This window comes from Heptranchias perlo, chromosome 21, assembly GCF_035084215.1.
Source record: "Heptranchias perlo isolate sHepPer1 chromosome 21, sHepPer1.hap1, whole genome shotgun sequence".
NCBI classification, from domain to species: Eukaryota; Metazoa; Chordata; class Chondrichthyes; order Hexanchiformes; family Hexanchidae; genus Heptranchias; species Heptranchias perlo.
This window is the reverse complement of record NC_090345.1, coordinates 13,358,618-13,378,952: the sequence shown is the minus strand read 5'-3', so window position 1 is coordinate 13,378,952 and position 20,335 is coordinate 13,358,618. Positions and strand designations below refer to the sequence as shown.

The 20,335-nt window shown below is 43.3% G+C and overlaps 1 protein-coding gene across 2 annotated transcripts in view; it reads right to left on the bottom strand.

The window, feature by feature from the left end:
- Window positions 1-1,015: 1,015 nt before the first annotated feature.
- The window catches only part of rbm20 (RNA binding motif protein 20), a 191,741-nt gene continuing 172,421 nt past the window's right edge, over window positions 1,016-20,335 (bottom strand). For both annotated transcript variants that reach the window (XM_068002111.1, XM_068002112.1), the window contains exon 14: window positions 1,016-1,668. In XM_068002111.1, coding sequence (XP_067858212.1) covers window positions 1,546-1,668 — 123 coding nt within the window. In that variant the 3' untranslated portion in view covers window positions 1,016-1,545. The remainder of the gene's footprint in view (window positions 1,669-20,335) is intronic.

Sequence of the window (20,335 nt, the reverse complement as noted above, 5' to 3'; positions counted from 1 at the left end):
GGTGGCAGGAAGAGTCACTGATCCAGAACAATGTTTGTTGCATGACATTGGAAAGTATGGCATCACTTCAGGATTATGTAGATGAACACATGTTATGAAGTGTGATAGAAGGCAGTGGCAAATCAAGGGATTCAGTTAATATTGTTACTCTCCCAATATCACATCTATTCTACACATGTAGCATATGAAACTGTCTTATTCTGCATTGAGTTAGGTTTGTTTGATGTTGACATGTATAACGGTAGACACTGGTGTTTTTTGGTGGTGGTTTTGATTGATACTTGAGATGTTGGACAGGACACCCGGGGAACTCTCTGCTTTTCCTCAAGTAGTGCCATGCGATCTTTTATATCCACCAACAATAACAACTTGCATTTATATTGCACCTTTAATGTAGTAAAACGTCCCAGGGTGCTTCACAGGAGCGTAATCAGAAAAAATTTGACACCAAGCCACATAAGGAAATATTAGGACAGGTGACCAAAAGCTTGGTCAAAGAGGTAGGTTTTAAGGAGGAGCGAGCTTAGGGTCTAGACAGCTGAAGTCACGGGCACCAATGGAGGAGCAAATGAAATCGGGGATGTACAAGAGGCCAGAATTGGAGGAACGCAGACTTCGCAAAGGGTTATAAGGCTGGAGGAGGTTTCAGAGAAAGGGAGGGGCGAGGCTATGCAGGAATTTAAACACATGGATGAGTATTTTAAATTTGAGGTGTTGCTGGACTGGGAGCTAATGTAGGTCAGAGAGCACAGGGTTGATGGGTGTACAGGACTGAGAGGGAGCCTTGGTTTAAATGACAGGATCAGATTCGGCTGTGATGTCCAATATGGTCAAATAAGCTGTTGGCACTCACTGTCTAGGCCCACATGTGAAGAATGACCTTTGGACTAGGTGACGGAGAGTTGCTGGCACCTGTAGAACATAATCCAGCATCAGCCAGTGCCTTCAGGTGAGATGGGGGGAGAAAACTGGTAAAATAATCAAATAAGTCTCGAGCAATAAAATGATCAATGTAAACCTTTAAATAAAATGTTTATTAAACTCATCTCTGTTTGCCTGATACCACTTTCTAAATAATACTCAGTTTTATGTCACATGTTTACAGTGTTTTCAAACAAATGTTTCCACTGTTTCTAATAAATTATACAGAATTGGAAAAAAAACTGATTTTAATAATCTGATCTTGAATCAAGCAACATGTTATTCAGACATAAATTAATTACCCATATGAAATGGTCCAAGTAAAATTCTTTCAGCAAACTAATACATTTAATCATGATCTCAGTGGCAATTAGAAACTAGAAATTCCCTGAATATGATTGGCCTGGTCAATGAAGGTTAAGGATAAAGGTGTCTTTCTAAAGTACCACAGTAATTGAGAGGATCCTCTCTCTCTTTCTCTTTCTCTCTCTCTTTCTGTCAGCCCTTCCTCGGCCTGGTGTGGTATTTATGCTCCACATCCTGGAACAATCCTTAAGAACAAGGCCTTGGTTCCATTGGTTCTTTGATATTGGAGACTCTGAAGGTCAATCTTAACTGGTTGTTTCAGGATGGATTAGACTTTTTACTTTCAAACTGTGGCATGATCCCAACTTCCTCTTCTGTTCCAGGATTCCTGTCTCTTTCACCTTCCTTCAGGCTTTCTTCAGCTAACTGTGATAGGTATTTCTGTAATGAAAAGAAACTGCTTTCATAAACGTGAATAAGCGCATATAAAAAGGGCTTATAATAAAACTTCTGCAAACATGGTGCAAATTACAAAAATAACTATAATTAGCTCACACAGATTAAACAGGAATTCAAACAGCCTAATCCATTTAAAGTAAATCCCCAGACATTTTAAATTCTGACTGGCATTCCCTCATTAGAAGATAATATTCAAAAATATAAACTATATACCATAAACATTAATGTGATATTTACATTCCCTCTCATGATGATGTGACATGAGCATCATCCCTACTCTTTGAACTTGTCAAATCATCCAGTGAAAGATTTTATGTAGAACAAAACAGAGCAACCTAATCTTGGCAACAAAATTTAAAGTATATTTCGAGGATTTCGAAGGGAAAGAAAGACTCGCGTTTATGTAACACCTTTCACGACTCCAGGATGTCCCAAAGCACTTTACAGCCAATGGTGTATTTTTGAAGTGTAGTCACTGTTGTAACGTAGGAAATTTTCAACTGGCCACACACTATAAAAAGTAGACCACTCATTCAGGATTGCAGTCCAATACTATTGGACTAATTTCTAAACAGTATGGATTGCCATACTGGGCTCCTCAGCTCAGCAGCTCTACATTACTAGGCAGTACAATATTGACATCAGTCCTACACTAGAAAGTATAAGGTTGTTTCACAGATCTCTGAGCTGATGCACAACTGTTATACAGATCTTCTAGGAAGTTCGCTACTACTATATTGATACAAACCATACAGTACTATAAAATACCTCTGTCTAGACAGTATAGGACTGTTACACACATCTCCACAGCAGTAGAGCTCTATTATACCATTCTCCTAGACAGTACAATATTCCAGAAAATAGTCTCATTAAGAAAACATGAAACAAAAAATAATCCTGAACAGAGTAAATCAACAATGATAATGATGTCATCAAAAACATACCTCTAATACTCAGCATTATTAACCTACACTAGCAAATCTCCTGTAATATTGTAACAGTAAGACAGAGGTTGCAATGTTGTGAGGGGCAGTGGAGAGGAAATTGCTGTTGATGTGCTGTGAGTTACTAAAAGTTTGCTCATGATTTTTGGTGTTTTCAATCATTGGGCCAAAAAGATTCTACAGGGACAATTCCCATCCACTGGGAATGGACGCGGGGTTAAAATCGCATCTGGGGGCTTCCTGCACCGTTCCCACCCCCCCCCCACCATTTTAACATATTCTGGCTGCGTGTCAGGTGCCTGCTCCAGGCGAGTGGGGACCTATTTAAAAGGTCAAAGTTGCGCTCTGATGACATCATACCCGCCCCCACTGCATTCTAACTCCAAATTGTGGATGCCCCACTTAGTCTCAGATCCGCCAGCAAAACCTGGCGTGATTGATGTCTGAGAGCTCCTGTAGCAGTATAAGCTGCAGCTCATCGGATCACAGGATCATTTGCTGTCTGGTTTTCCAGGAGAGTCTCCAGCTTTCAGGTGGCAACTTCTACACTTTTGTTACCTTACAATCCTTTAGTCAGGTTTCCCTATTTACCACGGGAGACGTTCTTGCTTCTTTGTTCTGGATGGAGCAGGACATGGAGGAGGAGAAGCAGCAGCAGCCACAGCAACCATCACCACCTGCACCTGGACCTCTCAGAAGATAACAGATAAGGGGGGCTGCATGCAGGAGGCCATATCCAGCACAAAGGGTCCACAGGTCTAGAATCACCTTCCTGGACCTATCTGAGGAGCAATGCAGAAGGGAGCTGTGCTTTTCCAGGCAGCCTGTCGCAGACCAATGCAACCTCCTGCAGCAGGACCTGCTGCCTGCAGGACCAGACGGGGCATGGCCACAGTCCTGGATTTTTACGTCACTGGAGCCTTTCACTCTGCTACAGGGGACATCAGCTGCGTCTCAAGTCTGCAGTTCACAGCCAAGGGCTGAGCAGTACATAACCTTCCCTCTCTGAAATAAGTAGTCAACAGTACAGAGCTTGCGGCTGTGCTGCCGTGGCTGGCTTCCCCCACATCCAGGGTGTCATTAATCCCACCCATAGTGCTTTTCCCTAAAGAAGGTTTGCTAACTGTACTACTCCTACAAGGTGCTCCCTGAGTGACCTGAGCAGAGCTGGTGGAAGGCTGCTGTTCCTCATGTGGGGACCCTTGAGATGCTCCTGGCTAGTAACTTCTGGGTGCTGGAGCCTGTGAGGGGGCCCTGCTGCAGACTGCTGCTGGGATAGTCTGGCTCAGCTGACTTGCTAGCACTATGGCATGAGGGGGGGCAAATGTGAAGACGTGCTTACATGCTGAGAGACCAGTGCGTACTGGTCCCAACGCACCTCTGCCACTCCCTTGGGGCTGGGTCTCATTACTTGCACTGATCTGCAGGAGAGCAGATTGCAGAAAATGACCAATCCCTTCAAAGCCCCTGCCCATTTGTTCAACCATTCTCTCCATTGTGGAGTCCAAAATCTGCATGGCAGCTGTTTGAGCTTCCACCAAAGCTGCAAAGCATGCTAGCATTTACTTTCGCTGTGAGGACTTGGCTGCAGCATCCCGGGACATGACCACATTATCCAGGGTAAACTGTAGAGTGGTGATGCTATGTGAGATGACACCACAGAAGCTGGATGTGGAGTCCTCCACACATTCAGCCATAGTGGTGAAACTCCTTGGCAAGCCTTCCAATACCTCAGAGAGCTGTTTATGTGAGGCCAGCAGAGCTCAGAGAGGGCCTTGTCCTCTGGCGAGGTCTCTCCTGGACTGCCCACTTGTGCTGGGTGTCTCACTATCTGACGACCCTTCTAGCTCACTAAATAGCCCACGCAGAGTGCCGTCGTCTGAGCTGGTGTCTCGGAGGGGTGAAGCTTCTGACAGTGCATCCTCAGGAAGAGTGACCTTCTCAAGGTCTGCTTTTCTGCATGAGCCTCAGTTTTGAGAAGGTCTATATTGCTGCACTGTCAGAGGTGCCGTCTTTCGGATGAGTTAAACCGAGGCCCCGTTTGCCCTTTCAGGTGGATGTAAAAGATTCAATGGCACTATTTGAAGACGAGCAGGGGAGTTCTCTCGGTGTCCTGGCCAATATTCATCCCTCAACCAACATCAATAAAAAACAGATTATCTGGTCCTTTAGCTCATTGTTGTTTATGGAACCTTGCTGAGGGCAAATTAGCTGCCATGTTTCTTTACACCACAGCAGTGAGTACACTTCAAAAGTACTTCACTGGCTGTAAAGCGCTTTGGGACGTCTTGAGGTTGTGAAAGGCGCGATATAAATGCAAATTCTTTTGTTACACATGGACAGGAGGATTCTTTAAAGGGGAAGTGCAGACATTTAACTAATTGTATCTTCTTTGAGTGTCTGGCATATCAGTTGTTCAAGCTGCACTAGTATTTTAGGTGCTAATTCCTCATTTTCACTGCCTTTCTCCTTTCTAACATGCCGTCTGAATTCTGCTATTCTTCTACCATGCTTAGACCTCTTTCCAGATCAAAGTTATGGAGTATGTAGCACACAACGATGATCCTAACACACATTGACTGAGTTAATCTTTCCCCAAAATGAGTTTTCGACCTCAACTGGTCCATCATAGGGCAATCTCGAAGGCATGGAATGAAAACCAGTGGAAGAGTTACCTTGGGATGGTTTCAAAGGGGTCTGAAAGCATGTCATATGCCTACGCTCTTATCGAGGGAATGGAGACTTAAAGAAACTTTAAAAGTTAAAATTTTAAGGGAACTGGATTATATGTTGATCCTTCACCTCTCGGACCCAGGTTTAAATCTAGTTAAAATCAAAACAGAAAGTGCTGGAAATACTCAGCAAATCAGGCAGCATCTGTGGAGAAAGAAACAGAGTTAATGTTTCAGGTCGATGACCCTTCATCAGAACTGGAAGAAGTTAAAGATTTAACACATTTTAAGCAAGTACAGAGCCAGGGAAATGGGTGGAGGAAGGGGAGGGGATGAAAGATCAAAAGGGAAGGTCTCTGGTAGGGTGGAAGGCAGGAGTGGTTAAATGACAAAAGGGATGATGGTGCAAGGCAAGGAGGGTGGTAATGGGACAAGTAAAGAAACAAAAGATGGGTCTAGAGGAGCTGTAAATGGCAATAGCAGAACCATTACCGGCACCTGCTGTCCGTAAAAATGGAGCAGTGGTTATGATCTGAAGCTACTGAAATCAGTGTTGAGTCCGGAAGGTTGTAAAGTGCCTAATCGAAAGATGAGGTGCTGTCCCTCGAGCTTCCGTTGAGCTTCATTGGAACAGTGTTGGAGGCCGAGGACAGAGAGGTCAGAGTGGGATGGAGAATTAAAATGGCAAGTGACCGGAAGGTCAGGGTCATGCTTGTGGACTCAACGGAGATGTTCAGCAAAGCGATCACCCAATCTGCATTTGGTCTCCCCAGTATAGAGGAGACCGCGTTGTGTGCAGCGAATACAGTATACTAAATTGGAAGAAGTACAAGTAAATCACTGTTTCACCTGGAAGGAGTGTTTGGGGCCCTGGACAGTGGGAATGGAGGAGGGAAGGTGCCGTGGGAAGGAGAGCAGGTGTTGGGGATGATGGAAGAGTGGACCAGGGTGTCGTGGAGGGAACGGTCCCTTTAGATTGCTGAAAGGGGAGGGGAGGGGAAGATGTGTTTGGTGGTGGCATCGCGCTGGAGGTGGCGGAAATGGTGGAGGATGATATGTTAAATGTGGAGGCTGGTGGGGTGGAAGGTGAGGACAATCACCTTATGATTCCGGGAGGGAGGGGAAGCGGTGAGGGCAGAAATGCGGGAAATAGGGTGGACACGGTCGAGGGCCCTGTCAACTACAGTGGAGGGGACTCCTCAGTTGAGGAAAAAGGAAGACATATCGGATGCACCGGTGTGGAAGGTAGCATTGTCAGAACAGATGGAAAGGAGAAGGAGAAACTGGGAGAATGGAATAGTGTCCTTATAGGAAGCGGAGTGGGAGGAAGTGTAATCAAGGTAGCTGTGGGAGTCAGTGGGCTTATAATAGATATTAGTGGACAGCCTATCCCCAGAAATGGAGATAGAGAAGTTGAGGAAGGGAAGGGAAGAGTCGGAGATGGACCATGTGGAGGTGAGGGAGGGATGGAAATTAAAAGCAGATTTGATGAAATTTTTCAGTTTGGGGCAAGAGCAGAAAACAGCATCAATGTACCAGAAAAAGAGGTGAGGGAGGGGACCTGAGTAGGACTGGAACAAGGAATGTTCCACGTATCCCAAAAAAAGGCAGGCATAGCTGGGACCCATACGGGTTGCCATAGCGACACCTTTTATTTGGAGGAAGTGAGTGGAGTCAAAGGAGAAGTTATTCAACGTAAGAACAAGTTCAGCCAGGCGGAGGAGGATGGTGGTGGATGGGCCTCCATTCAAGGAAGAAGCGGAGGGTCCGCAGGCCATCCTGGTGGAAGATGGAGGTGTAGAGGGACTGGCCGTCCATGGTAAAAAGGAAACGGTTAGGGCCGGGAAACTGGAAACCATTGAAGTGGCGAAGGGCGTTGGAAGAGTCACAGATGTAGGTTGAAAGGGACTCGATAATGGGAGAAAAAATAGAGTTGAGATAGGAAGAAATAAGTTCCAAGGGGCAAGAACAGGCTGAAACAATGGATCTACCGGGGCAGTCCTGTTTGTGGATCTTGGGAAGGAGGTAGAAGTGGGCTGTGCGGGATTGGGGGCCTATGAGGTTGGAGGCTGTGGGGGGGACGATCTCCAGGGGAGATGAGGTCAGTGTCAGTCTGGGAAACTATTGTTTGATGTTCAGCGGTGGGGTCATGGTCCAGGGGGAGGTAGGAGGGGGTGTCGGAGAGTTGGCGTTCAGCCTCCGTGAGGTAGAGGGCTGTTCACCGCACAACAACAGCGCTGCCCTTGTCAGCAAGTTTAATGACAATGTCAGGGTTGGACCTGAGAGATCGGAGCACTGAAAGTTCAGAGGGAGGTAGGTTAGAGTGAGTGAGGGGTGTAGAGAAATTGAGACAGCCAATGTCATGCCAGCAGTTCCCACTGAAATGATCAAGAGAGGGTAAGAGGCCAAAGGGAGGGGTCCAGATGGAACAAGAATTCTGAAGGCGGGAGAAAGGGTCCGCTGTTCGGGGGGAAGACTCCTGGCCAAAGAAGTGAGCGCAGAGGCGAAGGCGACGGAAGGAGAACTCAGCATCGTGTCGAGCTCGAAATTCATTGAGGCGGGGGTCAATCTAGTTGTTGGCTTTGTCTGTTGGCTTCAATGGCCATATGCAAAATGAAATTGCCAATTTCAAAACAGTTCCTAGTGAGCATGAACCCATAGTGTAAAACTGCCTTCAATTTGGTACCGATTGTCAATCTCACTCAGTGAGACCAAGGGAAAGGTTGGCGTGCAAAGAGTCCCACAATGCAGCAGGTGGTGCTGTTCTGAGGTTGGGAATGAAGCACATTGTGGGGGAAGAGTGGAGGAACTTGAAGGAGTGTGTTATATCTGAGCTGGGATTGCTTGGTGCTGACATTGGATTTAAATATGTAAAGTAAAGTTTAGTGGATCACAGATGTTCTATCGAAGGAATGGACTTTGGTGGGCCAAGTGGCCTTCTCTTGTTTCATGTTTGCTTGTGTTCTTAGGTTACTTGATTCATCAGAAAATGTCAGGTTATGTGGACTTTTTCCTTCCCCTGACATGGAAATTACTTACTTCCACAAGGTGGTACATCCAGTTATGCACTGCTGACTAATATAACTTAACCAGGTGAAGTTAGTAAGCATTGAGACTCCCACCAGTTTTTTTCTGATTAGGGGTCAAGTGTGTCAACCTTCTAAACATGCAGGTTGTCTTCATTAGAGCGCTTAAAAAATCTATTTATATTTTAACAAGCACCATGTGGCCAACTGTATCCATGTAGTTATGCAAGTAGAGGACATGATAAAGTCAGCAATCTTCCATCACTTAGAGTGTTGTTTTTGCCCCCTGTGGATACACCCCATGAGACCCAAGCCCTTCATTTGACCCTTTATTAATTTTAACGTAATGCCTTTGAGGGCTAACTAGTCAGATACTCAATATAAGTGCACCAACTGGTTTTGTGCTTCCTATATTGGACTGTCCCCAAGTAACTGTCATCTAGTTACCCTGCTCCATGAAATTTGGACTTGTGTCAGCTATTTTGTACTCCGGCCATAGAACTAACACATTCCAAATTTAATGAGTAACCCTATACCTCTTCAATTATTTCAGACTGCCCTGTTGTTTCATTTGAAGTCTGGATGTACTAACCCGTCAGGGATTTGCAGTACTGCTGAAGTGCCAGCTAAAAATTTCTGATCTTTTTAAAACACAGCTGTGTGTCACAGACATTAATAGCAGCACTTGCATTTAATTCATTTTACATAAGAATCACAAAGCTAATCCTATTCTAATGATAGTCTTTTAGCACTAAAAGACAAGCTGTCTGATGCAGGTATTTCTGCATCTTTTGTTTTGGTGGATTGCGTTACATAGAATTACATAGAATTGCACAGTTACAGGCCATTCGGCCCAACTGGTCTATGCTGGTGTTTATGCTCCATGTGAGCCTCCTCCCACCCTACTCCATCTCACCCTATCAACATAACCTTCTATTCCTTTCTCCCTCGTTTACTTATCTAGCGTCTCCCTAAATGTATCTATGCTAGTCACTTCAACTACTCCATGCGGTAGCAAGTTCCACATTCTAACCACTCTCTGGGTGAAGAAGTTTCTCCTGAATTCCTTATTAGATTTATTAGTGGCTATCTTATATTTATGACCCCTAGTTTTGAATTCCCCCACAATTGGAAACATCTTCTCTACATCTACCCTATCAAACCCCTTCATAATTTTAAAGACCTCTATCAGGTCACCCCTCAGCCTTCTCTTTTCTAGAAAAAAGAGCCCCAGCCTAGTCAGTTTCTCCTGATAGTTATAACCTCTCAGTTCTGGTACCATCCTTGTAAATCTTTTTTGCACCTTCTCCAGTGCCTCCATATCCTTTTTGTAATATGAAGGTCAATAAACCTGTTTATTTTAAATGCATTTGTCCACTATAAGCACCAACAGTAACTTCCAGTCTTATATGTTTTAAGGTTTTAAAAAACAGAAAGTATTTGAAATGAACAGCACATTGATTAGTTTCTCAAAGAAGAAAAAAACAGGTTAAGGTTTGGTTGTAACCCTTCACCAGAACTTGGTTCTAATGTTTTGTTTCAACTAATTGACTTACTCTCATCCTTTTTAAAGTGATTCGAAAATAAAAATAAGTTTATTTAAAATAGTTAAATCTGCATACATTCAGTAAGTACCCTGGCTGTCTCTGGGCTGCCATGGGGCCTGGGACAGGGGCAAAAGCAGGAATGAGCCACTTTTGCCTTATGAATGTAGATTGCAAAGGCAGTGGGGTTAATTGTAGGTTCACTTTGTAGAAGATTTCAGTTCAAAAATGCCTGAAAAATATACCAAATCATACATGGAAAAAATCTAAATTTTCTGGGTAGTGGAGGGGGCGAGGTGAGGGAATACATACACCTAAATCCCACTGGAAAATAAATCACATACTTTCAGTGCTCATATCCCCTTTAGTAATTACTAAAACCACCACTGCTACAAACTGGGCTTCTTTCTATATGTTTCTTCCCTGCAATAAAAGTGATCATTTTTTGGGTCTGCTTGCAACTTAAGTTATCACAAGCCTATATACCACTGCACTCTCAGTCTGACTCCGAGTCTTCACATATCATAAGACCTATTTTCAGAGCTGATTTTCAGCTCTCTGCTATTTTGAGGCCATCCATGGCACCCTAAAACTACGAGGAGATTCCTTCTCTTCTAATGAAATATACTTATTCTATACTATTGCAGTCTCTTTTTTTTTATAAACGTCACACCATTGCTCTCCAGTGCTGTGTACCAACACCTCCTTCCACTTCAGCCTTTTCTAAAATCTGCCCTAATCTAATCTGGTCTTCTAGTTTTTGTAGTTACCTTTTCCTTTTCACTTAACTGGATCTTAAACCTTACCATATTGTGCTGGCTACTCCCAAGATACTCCACCACATTTAGCTCATCTACATGATCTACTTAGTTTGGTTTTAAGTTCCAAGTTTGTAAAAAAAAAAAATCGCTTCTGACTATTTCTGTATATTCAACAAGTCAATCGTTTATTCTGCAAGAAACGACAGGTTCTCAACGAAACTTTTATTTACTATTTATCCTCACATGGACTTTTTAGATCTGGTGCATAAAATCATCACATCAAAGTGTTCAGATAGAAATAGCAAGTATTTGTACTGAGAGTTCATTTCCTTTGAAATATGTTCTTATAAGTACAGAACTGGAAAGATCTAAAGAACTTGTATTGTAGCACATGTTTTTTGTTTAGTTTAATTGCTAAAGTTTTGACATTAAACTCTTCATTAATCTTGTCTAAATTTTCTTTGATCTTAGATTCCATCTCATGTTGGTGTCAATCCAAGAACTCAATGAAAGGAATATTATTCTGCAAGGATTTTTATTTTTTACTGAGCATGGCATATGTCAGTAGCTTGAATGATTATTAGGTAGGATTCTCTACATTAAAAACATTTGCAAGGTTGAGGGCAACTAAATGGGATTCGTACGTATGTGACTTTTTGTGTCCTAGAGGCTAAGATACTGCCAGGGACATGATATAGTGCTTATTAGATTGTGGCTTTAATCTTCTGTACTTTGATTCAGTTCTCTGGGGAGAGGGGGCGGGGTGGTGGTGAGGATTTAAATGTATTCACAGGAATGGCCAACTTTATATTGCTTTCTGGAAATTCAAGTGAACTAAAAAAAAACTGATTGGTCCAGTTGAAAAGCACCTGATAAAATGCTTTTAAGTGGGCTAAACAGCAACTGAGCCAATGTATATAACTCACTGTGAGCCATTACAGCTGTGTGCAATGTCTGTGAAAAATGGAGAATCACATTAAATTGTCTCCTTCAGCATTCCCAATGTAATGTACAGCTTCATGCACTGGGAGCAAATATCATCCATTAATTTTAATGGATGGAAAATCATAGAATCATAGAATGGTTACAGCACAGAAGGAGGCCATTTGGCCCATCGAGCCTGTGCCGGCTCTTTGTAAGAGCAATCCAGCTAGTCCCATTCCCCCACTCTTTCCCCGAAGCCCTGCAAATTTTTTCCCTTCAAATATTTATGCAATTCCTTTTTGAAAGCCACGATTGAATCAGCATCCGCCACCCTTTCAGGCAATACATTCCAGATCATAACTACTCGCTGCGTAAAGAAATTCTTCCTCACGTGGCCTTTGGTTCTTTTGCCAATACCTTAAATCTGTGTCCTCTGTTTCTCGACCTCTCCGCCAATGTGAACAGTTTCTCTTTGTTTACTTTATCTAAACCCTTCATGATTTTGAACACTTCTGTCAAATCTCCTCTCAACCTTCCCTGCTCTAAGGAGAACAACCCCAGCTTCTCCAGTCTAGCCACGTAACTGAAGTCCCTCAACCCTGGAACCATTCTAGTAAATCTTTTCTGCACCCTCTCTAAGGCCTTCACGTCCTTCCTAAAGTGCGGTGCCCAGAATTGGACACAATACTCCAGTTGTGGCCAAGCCAGTGTTTTATAAAAGTTCAACATAATTTCCAACATAAAATCATAGGAGGCACATCCCTGAATTCCCGATATGTGCTTCTGGAGGCACCAAAAGGGAAAATCTATCCCAAGGTGTAAAGCAGGAACTATGATCAGGGACTGCAGATCACATTAGTCATAGTAAGTGCTTTCTATGGAGGGCAGGGGCAAGCTACCAATGTCCAGAGGATGCAGCAGGTATGGGAGATCAACATGGAGTCACATGCCAGGTGAGTCTGGAAGGACATATGATGGCGTCAGGCATGTAGAAGAGTTCCATGGTGAGAAATTAGAATGAACATGAATAACTGCTGCCTGCCAAATAGGTTGTTAATGACTGATGACAAAGTAAGTTACAGATGTCAGACGAGTTTTACTTGCGTGCCATAGGATAGTTAACCCTAATTGATCCAATATGCAAATAAAAGGTAATTGATAGTAATGAGCATGGTTGAGAATTCACACAGCAGGATACAAAAAGGAAAGCCTAAAATCATGCAAATAAGAATGATTCAAGACTGACTATAATTATTTACTCTTACAGCTGACAATTGCAATGCACTCAGGAGCTCTCACACATTCTACAAACAAGATACCTTACATTGAGGTAAGAGATGCACAAGGCCATAAAGCTGTGCTTCTGCTTAAACTAAATGGCACAGATATTCACTCATTCAAAGCATATTTGTGTTATTCTTATACAAAAAGGCCACCTTCAGCCAAAGGCATAGAGCACAGATGGGTGAAGGTTCTCAACTGACAAAACTTCCACTCCCTTCGAAGACACTATCATGGAGATCATTGGTTGAGAAGCTATACATGACATTGATAATGTGCAAGCTGGAGGAGAGGAATACACTCCAGGTTTGTAATCACATATTTCAGCAAGTGTAAATCAAGGATTGTGCTGCACCACGACATGTGCCATATACTGCACAGTAACATCATGCCTAACTATGGGCATTGCCTTATCATGTGCTCTTTTCTTTTTGTTACCGATATGTCACAATCCCAAGAGCAGCAAGCCAGGAACTTTCAGAAACCCTCATTAAATTGCTCAGTGTCATCACCACTTCAAGTGTGCAGCAGCCTAGTGACACGCATTCTGGAAGGTTTTAGTCATTTAGAATGTAGCACAGGACAATGTTTTAATTTGTGTCTTTTGATTTGTCTTCACATTACATAGGCAGTTTCCATAAGTAGATCAGAGTTTCCCATGAACAGAAATCTACGCTGTTATGCATGCTGTGATGGGATAGATTGCCATGGGACCAATAACCACTGTATATCACAACAGAGAACATGTCCCCTTGAACATTCTGAAAGATGGCAGATATCACAACACCAGACTAATGTGTAAGGCTAACACTATTGGTTAAATTTATTCTATAAGTAAGATTATACACAGAAGCAGAAAGACACTGCAAGAAACTAGAGATACAATAATTGACGTTTAGAACAGAAAACTGTGCCACAACAATATACTTTTCATTAAGCTTTTCCCTACACCTCTGATGGATGTTACATGGGACATGACTCGCACAGAATTCCTCTTAGCTGTCTCAATTGGTATAGCCAGGTCCCTGCTCACATTCCATTTGGTGTTGACATCTGCTGACCATTGAAATCACATCAGGCTGGATTTTTCTCTGCGATACTGCCTGAAATCTGCAGCCTCGTCTTAGCCTAGATTTTACTTCCTCTGCTGCAGAAGAGAAGGCTGACAGCCATCTCTTCACTATCCCACCTAGGGTTGCCAACCCTCCAGGATTGTCTTGGAGTCTCCAGGAATTAAAGTTTTATCTCCTGGACACTACTGCAAGCAAATCCAGGAGAAAAATCATAGCGGCATTAAAAAAATGTGTTTTCTCCATTTTCTTTGAACATTTTCATTTATTAGTTATAAAAATATTGGAGATGGGAAAAATGGCTGGTTGGCTGGGTGGGGCGGTTGGAGGTGGGAGGTCATGTGGTGAAACCTCCAGGAATATGTCCAACCAGAGCTGGCGACTCTAATCCCACCGCATGTAAATGATATTACAAAGGTGAGGGGCCCTTCCTTTCCCCGCTGCTGCTGCCGAAACCAGGGACGGCCAGGTGAAGTGTGGTATTAGTCTCTGGGGCAGGGAGTGGAAGGCCCACTGATGCCCCTTTCGGAGGGAGAGGACCTCTCCCTCACCTCTGTTCCGACAACCTTACTTTTGTGTCCCACTGCAGCACTGCCTGCATTTCTCTTTTCAGCAGTGACAAGCTCCCCCCTTCATAGATAGTGAACCCTGACCTGAGAAACTGGGTTGAAGTCAGGGTGGGCACAGGGCGTAAGTCCTGCCTGACCCTTCTCCAGTGGAAGGTAGGAAATCCAAACCATCTTTCCCATACCTTACATGCCTCTCCATGCTTTTAAACAATGTACACTGAACTCCTCTTAGAATGAAGCTACCTTGATGGCTCGGCCATTTAAAATGAATTTGCCTGTAGGCTCATATATTTTAATACTTGCCAACATCTGCGATCATAATTGCATCTGATTAGCATGAGCTGTAATTAATATGTAAAAATACTATGCCCTTCAAAGGACCAACTCTTTGATCAGCACCTGGAACTAATTATCACCATCATGAATGATTTACATATCGGGCTATTGGGCCTGTATCTCACACACAGCCTGATTCTGGTCTCCACTTGCAGTTCAGTAAGGAAAGTCAGATTCCATCTTATCATAGAATCATAGAATCGTTACAGCACAGAAAAAGGCCATTCGGCCCTTCGAGCCTGTGCCGGCTCTTTGTAAGAGCAATCCAGTTAGTCCCATTCCCTCGCTCTTTCCCCATAGCCCTGCAAATGCTTTCCCTTGAAATATTTATGCAATTCCTTTTTGAAAGCCACGATTGAATCTGTATCTGCCACCCTTTCAGGCAGCCCATTCCAGATCATAACTACTCGCTGCGTAAAAAAGTTCTTCCTCATGTCGCCTTTAAATCTGTGTCCTCTGGTTCTCGACCCTTCCGTAAATGGGAACAGTTTTTCTTCATTTACTTTATCTAAACCCTTCATGATTCTGAACACTTCTATCAAATCTCCTCTCAATCTTCTCTGCTCTAAGGAGAACAACCCCAGCTTCTCCAGTTTATCCATGTAACTGAAGTCCCTCATCCCTGGAAACATTCTAGCAAACCTTTTCTGCACCCTCTCGAAGGCTTTCACATTCTTCCTAAAGTGCAGTGCCCGGAATTGGACGCGATACTCCAGTTGTGGCCATAGAACCATAGAATCCTAGAAAAGATACTGCACAGAAGGGGGCCATTCGGCCCATCATGTCCACACTGGCTTGAAGAACAACCAGGTGCCCATTCTAATCCCACCTTCCAGCACCCGGTCCGTAGCCCTGCAGCTTACAGCACTTTAGGTGCAGGTCCAGGTACTTTTTAAAAGAGTTGAGGGTCCCTGCCTCTACCACCAATTCGGGCAAATTCCATACACCCACCACCCTCTTGGTAAAAAAGTTTTTCCTTATGTCCCCTCTAATCCTTCCACCAATCAGCTTAAATCTATGTCCTCTAGTTCTTGAACTCTCCGCTAGGGGAAACAGGTACTTCCTGTCTACTCTATCTGGGCCCCTCATAATTTTGTACACCTCAATCAAGTCTCCCCTCAGCCTCCTCTGCTCCAAGAAAAACAACCCCAGCCTATCCAATCTCTCCTCATAGCTGCAATTTTCAAGCCTGGCAACATTCTTGTAAATCTTCTCTGAACTCTCTCCAGAACAATTACGTCCTTCCTGTAATGTGGTGACCAGAACTGCACACAATACTCCAGCCGTGGCTTTACCAGCGTTTTATACAGTTCCATCATTACATCCCTGCTTTTTTATTCTATACCTCAGCTAATAACAGAGAGCATTCTGTATGCCTTTTTCACAACCTTATCTACCTGTACTGCTACCTTCAGGGACCTGTGCAGATGCACTCCAAGTCTCTCACTTCCTCTACCCCTTTCAATGTATTCCCGTTTACTGCATATTCCCTTTTACTGTTTGCCCTCCCTAAGTGCATTACCTCACACTTCTCCGGGTTGAACTCCATTTGCCACTTTTCTGCCCACTCCACCAACCCACTGATATCTTCTTGGAGTCTACAGCTATCCTCTTCACTATCAACTACACGGCCAATTTTTGTGTCGTCTGCAAATTTGCCCATCATGCCCCCTACATTCAAGTCCAAATCATTAATATATACCACAAACAGCAAGGGACCCAACACTGAGCCCTGTGGCACACCACTGGAAACGGATTTCCATTCACAAAGACATCCATCGACTTTTACGCTTTGTTTCCTGTTACTGAGCCAATTTTGGATCCAATTCACCACATTTCCCTGTATCCCATGGGCTTTTACCTTTCTGACCAGTGTGCCATGTGGGACCTTGTCAAATGCCTTATTAAAATCCATGTAGACAACACTTACTGCACTACCCTCATCAATCCTCCTTGTCACTTCCTCATAGAATTCTATCAGATTTGTAAGGCATGACCTTCCCTGAACAAATCCATGCTGACTATCCCTGATTAAACCATGCCTTTCCAAGTGACAATTTATCTTATCTCTCAGTATTGATTCTAATAGTTTGCCCACCACCGAGGAAAGACTGACCAGCCTATAATTGATTGGCCTTTCCCTTGTACCCTTTTTAAACAATGGTACTATGTTTGCAATCTTCCAGTCCTCCGGTACCTCCCCTGTATCTAGTGAGGATTGGAAAATAATCCTCAGAGCATCTGCTATTTCCTCCCTGGCTTCCTTCAATAGCCTGGGAAACAATCCATCCAGCCCTGGTGACTTATCAACTTTCAAGGATTCCAGTCCCTCTAGTACTTCCTCTCTCGTTATGTTTACCTTATCCAACATTTCACACCTCTCCTCTTTAACTACTACATCCGGATCATCCCTTTCCTTAGTCAATACGGAGACAAAATATTCATTTAAAACCCTACCCACATCCTCTGCTTCTACACATAAGTTACCCTTATCATCCCTGATAGGTCCCACCTTTTCCTTAGCTATCCTCTTGTTCTTAATGTACTGATAAAACATCTTTGGGTTTTCTTTAATCTCACTAGCTAATATTTTTTCATGCCCTCTCTTTGCTTTCCTTATTTCCTTTTTTACGTCATCCCTGTACTTTCTATACTCCTCTAGGCTTTCTGCCGTATTTAGTTTTCTGTGACAGTCTTAAGCTTTCTTTTTCTGCTTTATCTTGCCCCGTATACTTCTAGACAACCAGGGGGCTCTAAATTTGGCAGTGCCACCTTTTTCTTTGAGGGAACATATCTGCATTGTACCCATAGAATTTCACTTTTTAGTGCCTCCCACTGGCTTGCCACTGATTTCTCCTCAAGCAGTTGTGTCCAGTCCACTTCTGCCAAATCACCTCTTAGTTCTGTAAAATTTGCCTTCCCCCCAATTTAAAACATTTACTCCTGATTTAACTCTGTCCTTTTCCATAATAATGCTAAAACTAACTGAATTGTGGTCACTATCCCCAATATGGTCACCCACTTTCACTTCACCCACTTGCCCAACTTCATTTCCCAGGACTAAATCTAGAATTGAATCCCCTCTTGTTGGGCTTGTCACGTACTGGCTACAAAAGTTCTCCTGGACACCGATCAAGAATTTTGCGCCCTCTATGCCTCTCACACTGTTTGAATCCCCGTTGATGTTAGGGTAGTTGAAGTCCCCTACTATTATTGCCCTCTTATTTTTGCACTCAGAAATTTGCCGACATATTTGTTCTTCTATCTCCCTTTCGCTATTCGGGGGTCTATAGTACACTCCTAGTAGTGTGACTGTCCCTTTTTTATTTCTTAGCTCAACCCATGTAGCCTCGATTGATGATCCATTTAGCATATCATCCCTTCTCACAAATGTAATTGATTCTTTAACCAATAATGCTACCCCCCCCTCCTTTTTTATCACCCACTCTATCCTGCCTGAAAACTCTATATCCAGGGATATTGAGCTGCCAATTATCCCCCTCTTTAAGCCAGGTTTCCATTATAGCAATGATATCATGCTGCCATATGTCTATCTGTGCCCTTAGCTCATCTGCTTTGTTGGTAATACTCCTTGCCAAACCAATGTTTTAAAAAGGTTCAACATAACTTCCTTGCTTTTGTACTCTATGCCTCTATTTATAAAGCCCAGGATCCCGTATGCTTTTTTAACCGCTTTCTCAACCTGTCCTGCCACCTTCAAGAATTTGTGCACATATACCCCCAGGTCTCTCTGTTCCTGCACTCCATTTGGAATTGTACCATTTAGTTTATATTGCCTCTCCTCGTTCTTCCTGCCAAAATGCATCACTTCGCACTTCTCTGCATTAAATTTCATCTGCCATGTATCTGCCCATTTCACCAACCTGTCTATGTCCTCTTGAAGTCTATTACTATCCTCCACATTGTTTACTACACTTCTAAGTTTTGTATCATCTGCAAATTTTGAAATTGTGCCCTGTATACCCAAGTCCATTAATATATATCAAAAAAAGCAGCGGACCTAATCCCGAACCCTGGAGAACACCACTTCCAGTCCGAGAAACAACCTTTCACAGAAACTGCTCTCTGCTTCCTGTCACTTAGCCAATTTCATATCCATGCTGCCACTGCCCCCTTTATTCCATGGGCTTCAATTTTGATGACAAGCCTATTGTGTGGCACTTTATCAAACGCCTTTTGAAAGTCCATATACACAACATCAACCGCATTGCCCTCATCAACCCTCTCTGTTGTCTCATCAAAAAACTCAATCAAGTTAGTTAAACACAATTTGCCTTTAACAAATCCGTGCTGGTTTTCCTTTATTAATCCACACTTGTCCAAGTGACTATTAATTTTGTCCTGGATTATCATTTCTAAAAGCTTCCCCACCACTGAGGTTAAACTGACTGGCCTGTAGTTGCTGGGTTTATCCTTACAGCCTTTTTTGAACAAAGAGTGTAACATTTGCAATTCTCCAGTCCTCTGGCATTACTCCCATATTGGAAGTGGAGGATTGGAAGATTATGGCCAGCACCTCCGCAATTTCCACCCTTACTTCCCTCGGCAACCTAGGATGCATCCTGTCCGGACTGGGTGACTTATTTACTTTAAGCATAGCCAGCCTTTCTAGTACCTCCTCTTTATCAATTTTCACCCCATCCAGTATCTCAACTACCTCCCCTTTTACTGTGACTTTGGCAGCATTTTTTCCTTGGTAAAGACACATGCAAAGTATTCATGTAGTAACTCAGCAATGCCCCCTGCCTCTATGTGTAGATCTCCTTTTTGGTCCCTAATCGGCCCCACCCCTCCTCTTACTACCCATTTACTATTTATATGCATATAGAAGACTTTTGGATTCCCTTTGATGTTAGCTGCCAGTCTATTCTCATATACCCACTTTGCTCCTCTAATTTCCTTTTTTACTTCTCTGAACTTTCTTTATTCAGGCTGGTTCTCAATTGTATTATCAATCTGACATCTGTCATACGCCCCCCTTTTCAGCTTCATCTTAATTTCTACCTCTTTCGTCAACCAGGGAGCTCTGGCTTTAGTTGCCCTACCTTTCCCCCTTGTGCGAATGTACCTAGACTGTACCCGGACCATCCTCTCTTTAAAGGCCGCCCATTGTTCGATTACGGCTTTGTCTGCCAATCTTTGATTCCAATTTACCCGGGCCAGATCTGTTCTCAACCCACTGAAACTGGCCCTCCTCCAATTAAGTATTTTTTACTTTATATTACTTCTTGTCCTTTTCCATAATCTAAACCTTATGAGACTATGATCGCTGTTTCCTAAATGTTCCCCCATTGACACTTGCTCCACTTGACCCTCCTCATTCCCCAGAACCAGATCCAGCAAATGCCTCTTTCTTCGTTGGGCCGGAAACATACTGATCAAGAAAGTTCTCCTGAACAGACTTCAGAAATTCCTCCCCCTCTTTGCCCTTTACACTATTAATATCCCAATTTATATTAGGGTAGTTGAAGTCCACCATTATCACTACTCTATAATTCTTG